Source organism: Canis aureus, chromosome 29 (assembly GCF_053574225.1).
Source record: "Canis aureus isolate CA01 chromosome 29, VMU_Caureus_v.1.0, whole genome shotgun sequence".
Lineage (NCBI taxonomy): Eukaryota > Metazoa > Chordata > Mammalia > Carnivora > Canidae > Canis > Canis aureus.
This window is the reverse complement of record NC_135639.1, coordinates 27,198,046-27,217,235: the sequence shown is the minus strand read 5'-3', so window position 1 is coordinate 27,217,235 and position 19,190 is coordinate 27,198,046. Positions and strand designations below refer to the sequence as shown.

General features: G+C 36.6%; 1 protein-coding gene across 12 annotated transcripts in view; it reads left to right on the top strand.

Moving 5' to 3' along the window:
* BTRC (beta-transducin repeat containing E3 ubiquitin protein ligase) overlaps window positions 1-19,190 on the top strand; it is a 180,877-nt gene that overhangs the window by 137,528 nt on the left and 24,159 nt on the right. For 11 of the 12 annotated variants that reach the window (XM_077877921.1, XM_077877917.1, XM_077877916.1 and 8 more), the window contains 2 exons: window positions 12,470-12,701; window positions 16,675-16,861. In XM_077877921.1, the coding sequence (XP_077734047.1) occupies window positions 12,470-12,701; window positions 16,675-16,861 (419 nt within the window). Of the gene's footprint in view, window positions 1-7,441; window positions 7,568-12,469; window positions 12,702-16,674; window positions 16,862-19,190 lie in introns of those variants that run through there. The other variant, XM_077877922.1, reaches the window with a different exon arrangement.

Genomic DNA, 19,190 nt, shown 5'->3' with positions numbered 1-19,190 from the left:
TCTCTCCTCCTCCCTCTCCCCCTTCTCTCACGACCCTTCTCTCTTTCCCCTTCTTCCCTTTCCTCCAACCTTCTCTCCCCTCCTGCCTCTTCTGTTTTCCTCTTCCTCATCTCTCTCCTCCTTTCCACAGTCACAGTGATCTGTAATTCTGTATCCTCCAGGATCAGATCTTGACCTCTCTGAGGCAAAGGAGATAAATTTTGCCTGCCCTGATTAATTTGATGTTATAGAAAAAAAATCCTCTAGATGACACAGAAATATGGTCTTCCCCTATACGTCAAATAATTGACTAGTATATATATTTTTAAAAACCAGAAAGATACATAGCCACCAAAATGTAATCATTCTTTATTTGTTGATAGGGGCAATTATGGGTAATTTTTATGTTCTTTGTGCGTCTTTGTTTTTCATATTGTCTAATATGTCTATTATAAATGCTGTTTTTTAAAAACAAATCAGTCTTTCTCTACTTGACCCCACTACATCCTTATTTAATGAAAAGGAAAATAAAACAATGAAGAATCAGATTTGTCCCTCTAGCAAGTATGAATTTGGTTTGCTATTTTGATGTTTAGTTTTCCAAATCCTTTTAGCTTTCAAATCTGTGGGCCCTTGGACTGCAGCATGAAGCCTTCAGTTATTGACAACTGTCATAGCACATGATGGATGGTAAATACTGTCACAAGTTGGGTTAACTTTAAGTCCTAAGTCTTTTCTGCCTTTCTCTGCACTCCCCAAAATTTAGTTCATATTTTATTTTTCATACTCCTTCTATGCTATGAGGGTGATCAGTGTGACAGACTTGCTGATTTGTACATAGATTTGTTTTCAGCCCTGTTACCAGTTTTAGAGGATAGACGGAACTGGCATTGGTGAACAGCCATTCTATTTTTGTAATACCTCATTATTGGACCTTGTTTACTGCCCTTAGTACTGTTGGTTATAAAAGGCATGAATTTCATGCTGTACCTGGCTGTGATACCAACCCTTCACAGAGTTTAAATGTTAAAATTCCAAGTTCAAATTCAAGTTTGACCCAAAAGAAAAACTTCCAGATGATTTCCTTCTCATTGGCTAGCTGAGGTGTGGAAGGTGAACGTAAAATTAGATGAACTATTTGAGACAAACTCACACATTTCCTAGCTATAGGGTGTTCATTTAAGAAAGGGTTAAATGGTGGTGTAGTTCGTGAATGGTTTTCTAGCTGCAGGGGTTTTCGAAAAGAGATCTAGGAATTATGCAGTTAATTGAATTCTTCAGGCATGGACTTGAAAACATGTGCGTGAGCAAAATTCTCTTGCTTGGCTCCTAGATATGGTTCATACAGTGTATTAGAAGTCCTGAATTCTTTTTAAGGATTTTATGCCTATATATGCAGGTTGGACATTTTATACAATGAACATGACATTTTAAAAGACTTTACACAGTATATTTGTTTTCTCCTTGTCTTTCTCTCAGTTTGTTTGGTTTGTTCCTTTTGTTTTATTGTTTTCTTCCTATTTCCTCACTTCTCCAAGTCTGCATTACTGTGCTTTTTCCCATTTTTCCCCATCTTGTGAGCAAAGTTTTAACAGTACATAGAAAGTTAACTGCCTGGAGTCTTTTAAATATAAGTAACACGCAACCAGTAATAAGCTGTCGGTTGTTTTTTTGCTGCCTGCAAAGAAACATAAACACAGCGCTCATTTCTGGCAGGTTTTTACTGTCAGAGTTTCTCCTATTATATTTATCTTACAATTTGCCAGGGGGTGAAGTTATTAAGTTTTAGCAGCAGCCATCGATCAAGTTCACAAGTTAACACGATAAAGGCTCTGTGCCGCTCCGATCCGGGGAAATGATGATCCTCACTCGGTAATTAACTAAATGAGAAAGTTAAATCTTACTTGAGAGCTGGGAGAGATGAAAGAGAGGTGTTTGTCAGTTTCTCAGTGGAAATTAGAAGCAGTTTTCTGCAATTCCCTAAGCTGCTGCTCTGTCATATTTTACATAAGCTCTGGGAAAACGTCTTGTAATTAGTGCTGTCATGGAGGATTTTTTTTTTGCTGAAGGATGTTGGAATAATTCATTAGATTATCAAGAAAGGCTTGTGTCCTGAAATGATTAGCACAGTGAAATTTAAACCATTAACGATAACAAGTTTAGAGCTTGCTGCAGTGCAGAGGCACCCGGGGTATGTCTGTGCCTATTTCAATCATTTCTTATAATTAAACATTATGTCCTTACCCCCCCCCCCCATCACTAAGACCCATCCAAAAATCCTTTTAAGGTGGCGCTGCCTACATCAATGGGTTTACCAGCCTTCAAGATGTGTGTAGTTAGTAGCTACAATAATGCAGCAGTAAATTAAACTGCTGTGAGTTTCTTGGTTTAGAACAAAAGAACCTATTGCCCTGGAAGCTATGAAGTTGCATGAGGGAACCCAGTACAGAAACAAGAGCCCCACTTTTGAAACCTAACAATGTTAAGTAACTGTCTTATCTCTTTAACTGCCCCCCCAGGAGCCTGAAAATAATCAAAATGGCTTTGTTTTGATCTTGTGCATTTTTTATATGGCTTTTCCTATATTTAGTAAATAGAAAAAAGATTGTCAAGTGTCCAGTCATTAAATAATCATATATACTGAGATATTTGTGAGTTTGTTTCTAGTGAGTTTTATTTGAAAGAATTGAAGTGATTGTAGGCTTTTTCTTGTTGGTTATTAGAAACTAGTCAGATTTATAATGTGAACTTTCCTTCTGCTGAATAATATACCCCTTCCTGTCTTCCATGTTCACTAATCAGATCTGACATATTTATGAGTTCACCTAATATGTAATCATATTTAGTAGAAGCTGTTAAAATATTAATATAATAATCCCACTGAGAAATGTGATGTTTACTTCTGTTAAAATGCATGTCCCATTCTATATGTAGAGCCACCAATTTCTTTTCATTTGCACTCTCACCTCACCCTCCCTCCCAAAAGAGAATAGGATAATGGACTACTTCTTTGATCACTGAAAGTTATAATATAGGTTTTTTAACTGAAAACCAGAACAATAAAAGCTATGATCCCACTTTTGAACACTCATTACCTTTCATTCTGTACAATTTATGGCCAAGTCCTTTGAGTTTCTCTTGAAATCTTCTGTTAAATAAAGATAACCCAAATGCCAGTGGGCCCTAACCCTTCTGGGTTCCTCTTTGTTTCTATCCTAACTCTTTGAGGGCCCCAGAGCCATTCTGCCATCACCATGTCCCCATCTTTCTGTGTACTTACTTAATCTCTTTCCGTCCTTATCAAAATGCAGACAATACCATTTCCTTTGAATTTAATCAAGACAGTATTGAACTTCCATAAGATATTTTTACAAAGAAATCAAGGAAAAAACAAAAAACTTTAAAGTCAGTGCTTTTAGATTCTTATTTAACTAAAACTTGGCAATAGCCAATGGAAAGTATAGTTATAGACCTTTAAAAAATCCTCCTTTTCCTCCCTCGAAACTCTTGAATGTTTTACCTTGTTTCTTCTGGCCACAGGAACAAGAACCCTAGTTCTGTCCCCTTCCAGGTTAATATGCTAGATCAAATATTTGAAGGATCAGCACTATTGAGGAAGTAAATTATTACACTGAAGTAAATGTGTATTATAACCAAAATTTAACAATTCTCAACAGGTCCTCCTTGTGATGATAAAATATCTCTCTTCCTAGTACTTCCTAATCTACCTCCTTTAATCTTAGTCATGAGGACCTCTTGCCTGGATTATTTTATCAGCCTACTAATTGGTCTTCCTCTGTTCATTTAATTTGTTCTTGTTCTCCTCTCACCATTCTCTACCTGGCAGCTGTATAAATATTTCTAAAGGATAAATCAGATGATGTCTTGGTTGACTACTTCAGAACCTCCAGGGGTTCTCCTTTAGACTTAGGATGAAATCCAAACTTCTTACTGTGGCCCAGAAAACCTTTGTGATCTGGGCCTAGGCCACCTGACTAACCTCATTTCCCAACATTCATTCTGCTCATGCCATACTAGACTTCTTTCTGTCTTTCACTTGAACACACCTTTGTCTCCTTCATGTCTGGGGTGGGGGGTGGGGGGCTATCCCCAAATATTAACTAGACTGGCCCTCATATTCTGATCTCATCTCCAATGTTAACTCCTTCTGTGTCATTTCATGACCACCTCAGTTATATACTGTTCCCTCCCTTTTTAATATTACCTTATTTCATTATCTTGACAATATTTATTGGTTTCTGAAGTTAACATTTATTTATTTATTTATTTATTTTTTTTTTTTTGAAGTTAACATTTATTATATATTCTTCCTCCACTCCTTCCTAGAGAAGGTAAAGAAACTGTGCCACAATTTTTCTATCACCTAGAAAAGTGCCCAGAGTAGTCATTCAGTAAATGGTTGTTGGTTAATTGATAACTCTAAAGTTCCAGCCTTAGTCAAAGTTCTTGTCCTACCCATCTTAGGCTACAGCCTTATCCCCAGCACAACCCTTGCCCATTTTGTTCTTAGACTCACTCATCATCTTAATCATTATATCCCCTTTCTTCTACCATGGTTTCAATGCCAGAATCTTTCCTCAAAGCCCTTCTTGTTTTAAAGTTTTTATTTTGTCTTCCAGTGTTCATCCCACCAAGTGCACTCCTTGATCCCCATTAACTATTTCAAGCCCCCCTCCTCAAAGGCCTTATTAAGGACCATCAGAATCTTTAAATATTATTTGCTTCTCTCTAGTCATAACTGTTACTCTCTTTATCTAGTCCTTGCATTCCCAATTCCAAATGGTGTCTGGAATGTTTTTCTTTCTCTATTTACCATACCTTTCCCTGTGGTTAAAGCAGGGTTTGACTGCCAGCTAAAAACATCTATCATTTCACCATCAAGTTCAGCCAGTCTGTACTGCATCTTCCAACCTATACACAATACAGTTAGCAAGCCAGCACACTTGATATTGCAGTGGTGGTGGTTAAGCTAGTTGATGCCTGCAAGTATATATTTATCCTTCCTGGCCCAGACAGCAGCTTCAAATAAATTCATGGTAATTTCAAAGTGGTGCTTATAATATGTTTTGGGGGGTGAAGGTTGGGGGGAATGTTAGCCTTTAGCCTTTGAGGACTAAGCTAAGGACAGTCTTATAAATAAATACTTAAGTCATTTCATGTACCTGTCACCTGACAGCTTCTTCCTTTCTTTCTTTTGGAGCTAACTGTTCATTGTAAACAGAAAAGCAGAAGAGATGTGCAGGGGTGACAGAAAGTTAGTGTTACCATTAAACAGAGGTTGTTTGTCAGCTTTCCTAGACATTTGAACAGTAGTGGTTGAGTCATCAAGCTTTTGTTGGGAAAGCCAAATCAATTCTATTGCCACCAGTAACCATTACCCTTTCTCCCATACACTCTAATATACAGCCTTTTGATTTTTTAATAATTGAACTTTTCACTGTGCCCTTGTGGATTTTTAAAGGTTCTCAAATTGAAATTTTGCTACTTTTACTTAAGCCATTAGTAGAAAAATATGTATGGGAGAATGATAGAGAGAAGAGGCTTGATAACAAAGACCTTTATCTCCTGAACTCTCTATAAATGTAATATCTTAGTTACAAATGAAATTAATATTGCAGTAATGTTTATCCTTAGGAATACTCTATCCAAAAAAAAAAAAAAAAGGAATACTCTATCCTTAGTTTTACTTTTATTAAAATATAATTTACATACAATAAAATACACCTACTTTACGTATACAGTTTGAATTTTGGCAAATGTGTACAAACACTTGTGTAACAATCAAGCTGTAGAACATGTTTATTGCCCCAGAAACTTATCTTGCACCCTTACTCAATCAATTCCATCCCCACATCCAGCTTCAGTCAGCCACTGATCTGTTCTTATCATAAATTAGATTTGTTGTCCTAGAGTTTCACATAAATAGAGTCGTAAAATATGAGTTTTGGTGCCTGGCTTCTTTTGTTCAGCATCTGTTTGAGATTTATAATTCATATATATGTGTGTGTGTGTGTATATATATATATGTATATATATATACACACACACACAAACTATTCCATTTTATAGATATCTCAATTTGCTTATGAATTCTTTTTTTTTCTTCTTATCAACTCTTGGTGGACATTGAGATTTTTCCAGCTTGGGGCTATTATGAATAAAGCAGCCATGAACATATATGTACAAGTCTTTGTATAAAAATACATTTCAGGGCAGCCGGGTGGCTCAGCGGTTTAGCGCCACCTTCAGCCCAGGGCCTGATCCTGGAGGCCGGGGATCAAGTCCCATATCGGGCTCCCCGCATGGAGCCTGCTTCTCCCTCTGCCTGTCTCTCTCTCTCTCTCTCTCTCTGTCTCTCATGAATAAATAAATAAAATCTTAAAAAATATTAAAAATAAATTTAAAAAATACATTTCCATTTTGCAAGGGAAGTAAATGTCTAGGAGTAGAATTGCTGGGTCATATGATAAGTATGTGTTCAATTTTATAAGAAACTGCTCCCTGTGTTTTCAAGTGATTGTGTCTTTAACTATTACTGCCAGCAATATGTGAGAGACCCAGTTGCTCCTTATTCTTGCCAATACATGGTATGATCAGTCTTTCTAATTTTAGCCATTCTCATAAGTGTGCAGTAGTATCTCATTGTGATTTTAATTTGTATATCCCTAGTGACTAATGATGTTGAACATCTTTCCATGGGCTTATTGGCCATCCGTATTCTTTTCTTATGAAATGTCTAATCAAAATTTTGGCTCATTAAAAAAAGACTAGGGTTATTTGTTTTCTTTTTTAAGTTCTAGGAGTTCTTTATATATTCTGGATTCAAGTCTTTTGTCAAATGTATATATATTGCAAGTATTTTCTCCTAGTTTGTAGTTTGTATTTTTATTTTACTGTTTATTTTATTTTATTTTATTTTTTAAGATTTTATTTATTTATTAATGAGAGACACACACAGAGAGGGGGAGAAAGAGAGACAGAGACACAGGCAGAGGGAGAAGCAGGCTCCATGCAGGGAGCCCGATGTGGGACTCGATCCAGGGTCTCCAGGACCACACCCCAGGCTGCAGGCGATGCTAAACCGCTGCGCCACTGGGGCTGCCCTACTGTTTATTTTAGAAACCAGAAGTTTACATTTTTGCCACATGCCATGTGCTTTTGTCCCCTGTGTACCAAAAGTTTGCCTGTTTCAAGAGTACATAGATTTTCTCCTATGCTTGCTTCTAGACATTTCTGTTTTAGCTCCTACATATAAATCCAGAATCCACTTAAGTTAATTTTTCTACATGGTTGAAAGTAAAGAACACTGGAGTCCTGGGATCAAGCCGCTTGTTGGACTCCCTGCTCAGTGAGGAGTCTGCTTCTCCCTCTGCCCCTCCCCCAATTTGTGTATGTACGCACGTGTATTGCTCTCTCTCATCTTTTTTTTTTTTTTTTAAAGAAAGTAAAGAACAAAGTCCACTGTTTCCATATGGATATCCAGATGTTTCAACATCATCTTTTGAAAAGATTATTTTGTCCTTATTGAATAATCTTGGCACCTTTCTCAAAAATCAACTAGCCATATGTAAGTCTCTGTGGAGTCTGTCTTTTGTTTCATTGATGTTCTACATGTTTATCCTTATACCAAAGTCACACTACCTATTTAGTATTACTTTATTGTTAAAGTTCAATGGTGTGAGTCCTCCATCTTTGTTTTTATTTTGCAAGATCACTTGGCTAACTTTTAGGTCCTTTGCATTTCCATTCAAATTTTAGAATCCACTTGTTAGTTTGCTTGCTGAATTCCATTGATACTACATTGACTCTTATCAGTGGATTAATTGGAAAGAGTGAACATCTTAACCATATTGAGTCCCATTTGTGAAGATAGTATCTCTTTCCATTTATTTAGAACTTTTAAAATTCCCCTTAGCACTGTTCTGTTGTTTTCACTTTTATAGGTATTAACACATATGTTGTAAAGTTATTCCTAAGTATTATAGTTTTTCAAATGCTATGGTAAATTGTATAGGCAGACAGTTTTTAAAGGTACATTTCAAAAAAAAAATAATAAATGAGTGGGGCTAGTGACCCAACAAAAGGAACACAAGGCAAGGTTTATAAGGCTCATGATAATCTGTTTCTTGATCAAGATGCTAGTTACATGGGTATGTTGACATTTTGAAAATTCATCAACACTTGAGATTATGCACTTTTATGTGTATTATACTGCAGTGAAAATTAAGATAGAAAAATATATATTATGAGTGCCTGGGTAGCTCAGTCAGTTTAGTATCTGCCTTCGGCCCAGGTCGTGATCCCAGGGTTCTGGGATCAAGTCTCGCATCAGGCTCTTTGCTAGGCTTCTCCCTCTTACTCTGCCTTTCCCCCTGCTTGTGTGTGCGCGCGCTCTCTCTCTCTCTCTCTCTGTCAAATAAATAAATAAAATCTTGAAAACGAAAGAAAAAAATATATAATACATAGTAAGAAAGAAGGATGAATTTTCAAAAGGAGAGCGAAAGTGCAACTCCAGCCATGTCAGAAGTTCTTTAAGAGTGTTGATTTATTGAGCACTTCACTGTGTGTCAGGTGGTGAGCTAAGCATGCTTTTCTTAGATTATTCTATTTGATCCTCACAAAAACCCAGTGAAATAGATCTTAGAATTTGGCAGATGAGGGAAAAAGAGACTCTGGGAAAAAAAAATCAAATTTTTTATGCCATGACACATAGCTAGTAAATTGAGGAACTAGAATTTGAAACCAGGTATTTGTACTGTAGGACCAAAGCTCTTTATGAAGTGTGGTGTAGTCGTTAAGAGTAAGTAACTCATTCAAAGTGATGTTGGATCTGAGCTGTGTGTCTTTCTACTTCATAAAGAAATACTCTGTTTTGAGGGTGGTAACTACAATGCAGTACTAGCTAGAGTAGCCCAGACAGTTAGTAAATTCATGAACTCTCAGTTTATACTTCATTTCTAATAGCCAAATGTTTCAGGTTCCATTTATGATTCAATAATTGAAAATATAAGAAAGTCCTGGGGTGCCTGGGTGACTCAGTAGGTTGGATGTCTGCCTTCAGCTCCAGTCAGGACCTTGGGGTCCTGGGATCAAGATCCAAGTCAGGTTCTCTGCTCAGTGAAGAGTCTCCCTCTCCCTCTGATCTCTCTTGCCCTCACTTTCTCTCAGGTAAATAAAATCTTTTAAATATATATATACTACATATACATATATGCATATATATATGAAGGTCCTGACTGAACTTTAGCTTCTGCAGTAGGATAACCAAACTTGTGAAATCCTTAGGCATATTTATCTGCTAATAGTCTGAATAACTACTGATCAAAGCACGATTCCCTGTGATTGTAGAAACAGCTGGTTTGTTGAAGGTTATAAATAGAATCATTTCATTACCATGCTGATTATTGTTCTCTGTTACTGACATTTCTGGTCTTTAGCCAGAAAACAATACCCTGGGTAGCATCCAGCTCCAGTCCATTTCCACCCTTTAAAAGACAAAGGGACAAATTTACAAAAGATGATGAAATGGGAGGTTTGGGTTGTTGAGATTTGAAGTGGCATTTGGTCAAGCTTGTACTCCCACTTATTCATTAGCTCACTCAGTCTTACTCCATATTTCACAAGTTTTCCTTTTCTGAAATGCAAACAAATAACCTACACAAAAAGCAGCTCTGAAGTCCCCCAGGGCCTGTGTCCAACAAGGTTATTATTAATCATTTTTAGTCTATATCATAGACAACAATGGCATTTATGCTAGAAAACATCCAAGTCCATACACCAGGGCTTGCTGCTTACAGCTCTTTCTGTGTAAACAGAATGGCTAATGCCATTTTTGAAAATATACTTTCAGATATGTGTATCAGGAATCATTTGTAAAGAAGTCTATGGGCGGAATTTAACATTTAGAAATTAAGCCAGCCTATGCCTTAGATAACAGAAATTGATTATCCAAATTTGATAGTTTTATGGCACATTCAATATGTCCAGGCAGGTATGAGCTCCATAGTAACATTGGCCTTCCTGCTGATTGGGATTGCCTCAGGCAAATATGCTGAAGATCTATAAAATTACTTTGAAAAGTACCCTGTTGTACCACTTTTGTGGTTATCCTTTAAAGAAAGCCAAGTTTCTTCAGAGTAGTAGAAGTTTCAGTTGATTTCTAAATCTTTCCATATTGTCCCCAACTTCATATGTATATGACCCTCATCTCCTTTTTTCTGTCATACCCCATATCCAATCTTTCAGCAAAACCAATTTGCTCTGCCTTCAAAATATACATTAAGTCTCAATTATTTCTGACCCCCTCTACTGCTACCACTCAAAAGGTTGTTCTCTTCCAGGGACTATTGTAAAGTAGTTTCTCAATTAGTCTCCTGATTTTCATTCATGTCTCTTACAGTGATCCTTTTAAAAGGTGTCAGATCATGCTAGTCTCAGACTTCTAGGTGATTTTCTATGTAACCTCTCTCTCTGTGTAGCTTCTCATCTTCCCGACTTCCCTCTCCAGCAAAGTAGCCTGAATTTCTTATATGGTGGCTCAGGGCTCTAAGAAGTAAGCTGCCTGGGCTCAGGAGTCCTAGAATGTCACTTTCTCCATATTCTGTGAGCCAAATCCCAGATTCAAAGACTAGGTCAAACTCTACCTTTTGATGGGAGGAATGGCATTCATATTCAGGGAGGGATGGAGTTGTTTCAACCATCATTGGAGATAAGCTACCACCACCTACATGACCTAGATGAGCTGACTTGAATTACTACAACTTTTCTTCTCCTTGTTCATTTGTTTAAACTATCCTGGGCCTCTTGAATGTTCCTTGAATGTACTGACTGCCACCCAGGACCTTTGCCTTCAAATTCCCTTTGCCCTAGACGTTTCTCCCCCCATGTAGCAAAATGTCTAGTTCCCTCATTTCCTTCATGTCTCAGTTTAAATGTCATCCCTTCGGGGAAACTGTCTCTGACCGCTTGGACTTAAATAATTATATTGGTTTTTTGTGTTTTTTTAATTGCTACTTAACAGATTACCAAGTTAAAATAACACCCATTCATCAGCTCATGGTTTTCTCAGTCAGAATTCTGATACAACATGGCTGGAAGCCCTCTGCTCCTAGTATCTCAAGGCTGAAATGAGGATGCTGACCAGGCTGAGTTCACATGGGGAGGCTCTGGGGGAAAAATCCTCATATCAGATCATTGTTGTTGCCAGAAGCCAGTTCCTTGCCTTTGTAGGATTGAGGTCCCTATTTCCTAACTGGCAGCTCCCAGAGGCTGACCACGTCCTTTACCATGTGATCCTCCTTCTTCAACCATTTGGAGCAAACTCTCTGCTTTTAAAGGGCACACTTGGGGCAGCCCGGGTGGCTCAGCAGTTTAGCGCCACCTTCAGAAGCTCAGGGTGTGATCCCGGAGACCCAGGATCAAGTCCCACGTTGGGCTCCCTGCATGGAGCCTGCTTCTCCCTCTGCCTGTGTCTCTGCCTGTGTGTGTGTGTGTGTGTGTGTGTGTGTGTGTGTGTGTGTGTGTGATGAATAAATAAATAAAATCTTTAAAGAGCACATTTGATAGGTCAGGCCCCTCACAGTAATCTCCATATCTTAAAGTCAGCTAATTTGGCACCTTAATTAAATCAAAATAACTGTGTTTGTTTGAGTAGCTGAGAGAAGATGTATGTACGCCAGGGGCCAAGAATCTTAGAATCTTAGAATTTTGCCTACTGCAATAACATACTTTTTTTCTATCTCCTTATTTTTCTTAATAGCACTATCTACATTAAATTTTCTATGTATTTGTTTATGGTTTTATCTTACTGTACACACTACAATATAATGCCTGATGATAGAGACTTATTTTTTGTTCAGTGTTGTATTCCTAGCACCTAGGACAGTGTTTGACACATTGTAGATGCTCATTTGATGTTTACTGAATGAACTAATTGATAAAAAGATTTTTAATTTTGATTTCCTTTTTAGAAGGAAAAGGATAGATTGAACCTATAAATGTTACAGTTAAGCTTTATCTCGAAAGGTACTAGAGTCTCAAATTATTCATCAGCCTTTCTTTGCATAGAAGATTTCTTATTTGACTATTAAAAAATAAGTTGTGAATAAGTAATCGTATAAATGTCCAGTAACTGGTATATACAAGGAAAAGCAAAATAGCTTTTTGGCTTGCTAGTAATAATAACTTAACATGCTTTCAGCTTTCAGTTTTCATCTATAGATCTCCAAATAATACCTTCCTGTGAACTTTTAGCAGTGGATGCGTAGTTGTCCAGCAATATTCCTGATTTACCAACTTACTGTGGTATTTGTGTTGCTTTCCATATAATAACAAAAATCCGATTACTAATGAGTAACAGAGTGAGCTCCATCATATAGACATAACATAGCTTGCCAGACCAGAAAATTATAGATTTCCCTCATTTTCAAGACTTACTTTTTATGTTTCTCTTAATCCACCCCTTCTGCAGACAAAACTTGCCAATGGCACTTCCAGTATGATTGTGCCCAAGCAACGAAAACTCTCAGCAAGCTATGAGAAGGAAAAGGAACTGTGTGTCAAATATTTTGAGCAGTGGTCAGAGTCCGATCAAGTGGAATTTGTGGAACATCTTATATCCCAAATGTGTCATTACCAACATGGGCACATAAACTCATATCTTAAACCTATGTTGCAGAGGGATTTCATAACTGCTCTGCCAGGTATGTCTGTGGGTATTTGTGAGCCATTAATTTGCCTGGAAGATATGTTACAATGCTAATGGAACTGGATCTTCATCTCTTTTTTTTTTTTTTTTGAGAGTCTTTATTGGCTTGATTTTTACAAACTGCATCCTTTATCATGCCTTCTTGGGGTATAAATAACCAAAGTTACACTCTGGAAATAGAGACTCCTCTTTTCCCTGTCTTCTCCATCTCATGCCCTTCTAGTCATCCTGTTTTTACCCACTGAGAGATGCAAATAATATTTTTTCTAAGATGTCATATCAATAACATGTCTTTGTTTTAGTTTGAGTTTTTTATATGTCTAAGTTTTGTAAGATGCAAACTCATGTATTTGGGATTTGGATTTCTATAGGAATTTATCAACAATATTTAATTATAGAACTGAATAAGAAACATTTTTAATTGAGTATTTTAGAACGCAAAATATCTCAGGAGCCTTCTGACAGTAAATATGTAAACTCCAGGCTTTGCATTCTCACTGGTCTTAGTAACCAAATAATAGCTCATAAACTATATATGTTTAAATATATACTTGCACACACACACTTAAAATACTTTTTTGTGGGGGAAATGATATGATATTTTACTGAATGCTTGGTAGTGATCCTAGGACACTCTGTAGACATCAGTATTTGGGGCATATACTATCTCAAGAAAACCTAAAGTAGTCCTCTTTATTTTAGAAGAAAAGGGAGTGTGGAGGTGCCTGAGAAGCTCCGTTGGTTAAATGCCCAACTTTTGATTTTAGCTTGGGTCATGATCTCTGCGTTGGGAGATCAAGCCCTGCATTGGGCTCCATGCTGAGTGTGGAGTCTGCTTAAGATTCTCTCTCCCTTCCCCTCTGCCTCTCCTCCATGCTGGCATGCATGCACTCTCTCACAAAAAAAAAAAAAAAAAAAAAGGAAGAAGAAGAAGAAGAAGAAGAAAGAAGGAAGAAGAAGAAGAAGAAGAAGAAGAAGAAGAAGAAGAAGAAGAAGAAGAAAATAGAGTATAAAAGATGAGTGAATCTCTAAAATATAGTATCATTTTAATTTTTTCAGTTTCCTGATTATAGAATTTATAAGAAATTTAGGAAATTCAAAACAGTTTAAAATATGAAAATGAAATTTCCCAGAATCCCACCATTCAGAGAGTGCTGCTCATATAATATTTTGGCCTGTAGCCTTAATATTTTTTCTAGCTGTGTATGTTTCCTTCTAAAGCTGGGATCATAAGTGTTTGTAACATTGTTTCTTACTATGTTCTCTCAATGTATTTTCCTAAATGTTTCTTTCAAACATAATTATTTAACCCTTTTTTTTTAAGGTAGTTAAGAATATTTTTCCTATTACAAACTTTGCTGTGGTGGACATTCTTACTCACTAATCTTTTGGGCATCCTAGGAAAAAATAACAGCAGTGGGATTCCTATATTAATTCTGTACATTTCAAGGCTTCTAATACTTGCACCAAACTGTCCTACGAAAAATATACCACCCTCTGCAAAACTGTGTTACTACTTTGCTTAATCTTTGCCAGTTCTTTTTTAAAATTTGTTTTTCCAAAATTGGAATTTAAACCACCCTTTAAAGCAAAAAGTACCTATGTATAGCTTAGAAATAACTTTTTTTTTCTTTTTAAATAAATAACTATTTTAAGGCTAAATTTGGGATGCCTGGGTAGCTCAGCAGTTGAGCATGTGCCTTCAGCTCAGGGAATGATCCTGCGGTCCTGGGATCGAGTTTTGCATCAGGCTCCCCTCAGGGACCCTACTTCTCCCTCTGCCTGTTTCTCTGCCTCTCTTTCTCTATCTCTCATGAATAAATAAAATATTTTTTTAAAAATTAAACATAAAGCTAAATTTATACCTATATTTCTTTTGTTAAATAGAATAGACTTCTGTCCCTGCTTTACTCGCTGGATTTTGTTTTAGCCATACGCAAACAGTTTTCATTGTGTGAACAATCTTTGTGTACCTCATTATTGTGGTCTCCCCAATAACCAAGGCATGCTACTATGTAAAGCATATACCATGAAGAATTGAACAGGGGTTGATTAGACCTGTGTATCCTTTGCCCAATCCTGATGCCTGTGTCTGTCTGCTGACCATTTTATAAAATATTAAATCATCAGTCTAATGTTTTACAGCCATTTTAACTTATAAACCTACACCATCTGGCTACATTTAGTAAACCAAACTACTTCAAAAAATGCCTATAATCCATTAATGTAATGGGTTTCTTTGGAGTGTTAGGTGAAATTACTTCCAAAGACTTACTATACGGACATAGTGAAAGATCAGGAACAATTTGATGATAGCCATTAAAAAAACAGGAATGGATTTTGGAAACTTCTGACAGCGTAGAAAGTTTCAAATTTAAACATGCAGGGGATCCCTGGGTGGCTCAGCAGTTGAGCGCCTGCCTTTGGCCCAGGGCCTGATCCTGGAGTCCCGGGATCGAGTCCCACATCGGGCTCCCTGCATGGAGCCTGCTTCTCCCTCTGCCTGTGTCTCTGCCTCTCTCTCTCTCTCTCTCTCTCTGTCTGTCTCATAAATAAATAAATAAAATCTTAAAAAAAAAAAAAAAAGACCTGTCATTAAAAAAACAAAAAAACAAATTTAAACATGCAGGAATTGTACCATCGCTGTTTTTTTGCATGAAGAACTAATTATTATATCTTTAATTGGCTTATAGTCATTTTCCTTTAATAAGAATTAGGTGATGGATGTCTCCATCTGCTTATGCTTAAATATGAACATGTGATGCCAGCCAAACAAAATCCATTTAATGCTTTTTTTTTCTAAATCTGCTGAAAAATGTGACTGATATCCATACAATTTCATAATTAGAATAATGTTTAAGCACATTTGGATTGTTGCTAATCGCGTCCAAGTGTGTCTTTGCATGATTCAGGGGAAAGGCACAAAATGAAATGTGGTATTCTCTTTCCTATTTGTTAAGTTTTTTGCCTCAGGGAGTCAAAGTATGAAGGAATCCTTCTGCACTATTTAAATCTTTAGCAAACCTTTGATCAGTAAACTGAAAGAGGAATAACTTTGAATATGTTTGTCTCACTTGTGAATTAGAATATCAGCCAAAAGCTTTATTACTATGATCATCCTATTTTATGGGGTCTATTCCTCTGAGGCCTCAGTACAGATTTGGGTGATAGAATATTTTAATTGGGAAGCTCATCCAGTTTAGGCAGTCCAAGATCTAGTTGCACTGTTTTCCGTCAGACATCCTACAAAATGGTCTCTGAAATTCTAACCAAATTATTTATTGGTCTGGGCTTTTTCATTTTTTGGTTAATTGTCATTTAGGTTTTATAGCAGCAACTACTCTCAAACATACTTTTTTTAAGCATCTGAAATTAAACTCGAACTTAAACATACCTCTCTGTCTTTCCTCTTGGGATGTTCCTTTACCAATCTGTATTTCCTTCTTCTCTCCTTCTGCATGCCCAAAATTCTATAACCCAGCACATTCTGACTTAGTGCCTCTCCCCTAGTACGTTTAAAGGATATTTCTTTTACTGAACAGCTTTGGAACTGCAGCAGTAATAGAAACAGAATGAGAAATGGACCTAATATAGAGATTTGGGGGGGTCTGAATCACAGACTTTGAGATGCCATCCATAGAACATCCCCTAGTGCTGAAATCCATATAGATAGATGTGAATTGTTTTCTGGAATCCTTTTTATTTTTAATGTCTTGGGGGGTTTGCTGGTTGTTAGCTTTAACTTCCTTATCTAAAGGAAGATGGAAAATACTGTTCATTTCTGTAACCTTATGGAAAAATTATTGACACTCATTTTACCCAAGTTTCTGTTTGAAAAAGAAACTGGGCCACACTAGGGACAGTGATGTGCCTTCAGAGCAGAATAAATGCTATTCTGTTTTCAAGGACTTTTTGTAAAAAATCATTCACCACCTATATTCTTCTTTGCCTCCACCCCCTACCAACAGCCCGGGGTTTGGATCACATTGCTGAGAACATTCTGTCATACCTGGATGCCAAATCGCTATGTGCTGCTGAACTTGTATGTAAGGAATGGTACCGAGTGACCTCTGATGGCATGTTATGGAAGAAGCTCATCGAGAGAATGGTCAGGACAGATTCTCTGTGGAGAGGCCTGGCAGAACGAAGAGGGTGGTGAGCCTTTTAACTTTCTTACTATTACAGATCATCTTCAGGACCTGCCCATTCAGAATCATTGGAATAACACTGGGAACCAGTGAGACTGCTTATCATTTAATATGATGTTTACCTGGTTTATAGCACAAAATGTAAAATAAAATAGTTGTACAGGTACTTAGCAGTTTTTCTTCTGACCACTCATAAGTGACATAATAATATGTTAATACTACTTTGTAAAAACTGACTTCTGTTGAGAGCATTTTGTTTTCTGAGCAGAAACTAGTGTCCTGACAAAGGGCTGTTGGCAGTTTGTAAGACAGATGACTTTAAATCACACAGAAGCCATCAGATACCTGAAACAGTTCCGGACAAATACAAATAAGTATTTTCTCATTCAGAAAATTTCTTATCTTTAATTCATGTCTAAGGTGGTTTCTCACCTTTGTAATCAAAATTACTTTTATACTCAACTAGAGAAAGAACTCTAGCCACCATTTCTTCATAAGGCCCACCCATATTTTCTCAAGATTTTACTGCTTAATCCTAAATTCCTTAAGGCATTATATAGTTAGCAACCTAAGAGATTTCACCAATTTTGCTGTTGTTCTTTTAACATAAAGGTACCATTTCATTCAAACTTCTGGAAGATACCTTCTATATGTACTTTGCTCTTAGAGGATGTTACTAGAATGTCACTATAAGAAAGTCAGGTGTGAATATTTCATAAGTAAAATAAAGGTGACATATTAAGTATTTTAGCTGATAGATATGCACCAGCAGCCATATGTGTGCTCAGGGATATCCTAAGCAATTAATTTTATCAATTATTTATCTTGGACCATAAAGAGATACAAAACAGTTAAGAAAAAAGGATTAGCTTTTCTTAGCAATTTTCATTAAAATATAGTTGGCTTCTTTTTTTTTTTTTTGCATCTTTGAAATTCATTAATATATAATAAACATAATTACCTAAATATTATACCAAATGCTTCAAGAAATTTCTGTCATTCTGGCTATTAGGAAGACTTAAAAATTTCTCTCAAATTCAGTTAAATGAAGCAAATGTCAGGCAATTCTTTGGCTGTATAAAAATGAATAAATGAAAGCACAGTGTTATTCTTCCCAAATATGTTTTTCTTATTCTCACTTATTTCACTATATAGAAAAATCAAAACCTTTCATAACTTACCTTATACTTTGGAAATAAATTCCTTATAATATAAAGAAAGCAAAAAAGTATATAGTTGTATAGGATTCAGAGTTCATCATTTTGCTAAGTGTGTCAGGACCAGCCTTAGATAGAGAGCAGTTGCTGACATACATGGGAGAATTTTAGGGTAGCTAGGAATATTCCACTATCCCTCATGGGGGAAAAAAAAGGAAAGGGAAAAACCCTTGCTTCCAAATTGGAACATCTGGCCTGAAATCTCTATTACAGAGATTCACTCCCATAGTGATAAAGGTTTTCTTTCCTGTTAAAATATACTTTGCTCCCATTTGGACTGTGAATAACAATAAACCTTTATCAGACATTGGGAGTTCCAGGTTCTTTATTTGAAGGCAAGAAGAACAAGGAATAGGTGGCAGATTTGGACAGATGCATGTGAAAATGCCAAATATAAGAGTAGGCTCCACAGTTTTAGTTGGGGGTGGCAGTAAGAAGCAAGATCTGTTATATTAGTTAGAAAGAAAGAAAACAAACTAGATCATTGAAAAGATGGCCTTTTGGCCTTTTAAGAGGAGTATATAAAGGAATGGCTGAGAAATAACCTAGAATCCCATAGTAATTATCACTCTTTCCTCTATCTATTCAACCACAGGAACCCATTCCTGTTCTTTTGAGTATCCTTCGAAGTTTAGACCATATTCCTGTCTTAAGCTACATTTGCCATCTTAGCTTAATAGAGTCCTGTGAAATTACAAGTGTCTGTCCACCCCATGAAGACCTCCTTTAATATCCCCTTGACTTTCTCTGGCTGCTTCTATTTTTAAATCTTGCCTTTCTTCTTGTGTTAGTGTCCTCCCCCTTAAAAATTTTTTTAATGTATGATCACTTTCTCATCTTCTTTCAGATTGCTTTACTAAGCCTACTGTGTCAATAAAATCTGTCCTACCTTTCCCCAAATGCTGGCTTTGAAAGTTTCCTCCAACCAAAAGTAAATAAATAAATATAATTCTCTAATGAAGCTTTGGGTTTAACTTCTATTCCACTGTTGTATTTTGTATCTAGATGAATTTGACAGTTCATGACAAGAACTCTGTCGTTTTTGATTTTCAATAATATTGAATGTGCTCTCTCTGCTCAGTAATGGTAACTCTTAAAAGTATAATAAAAGATCACTTG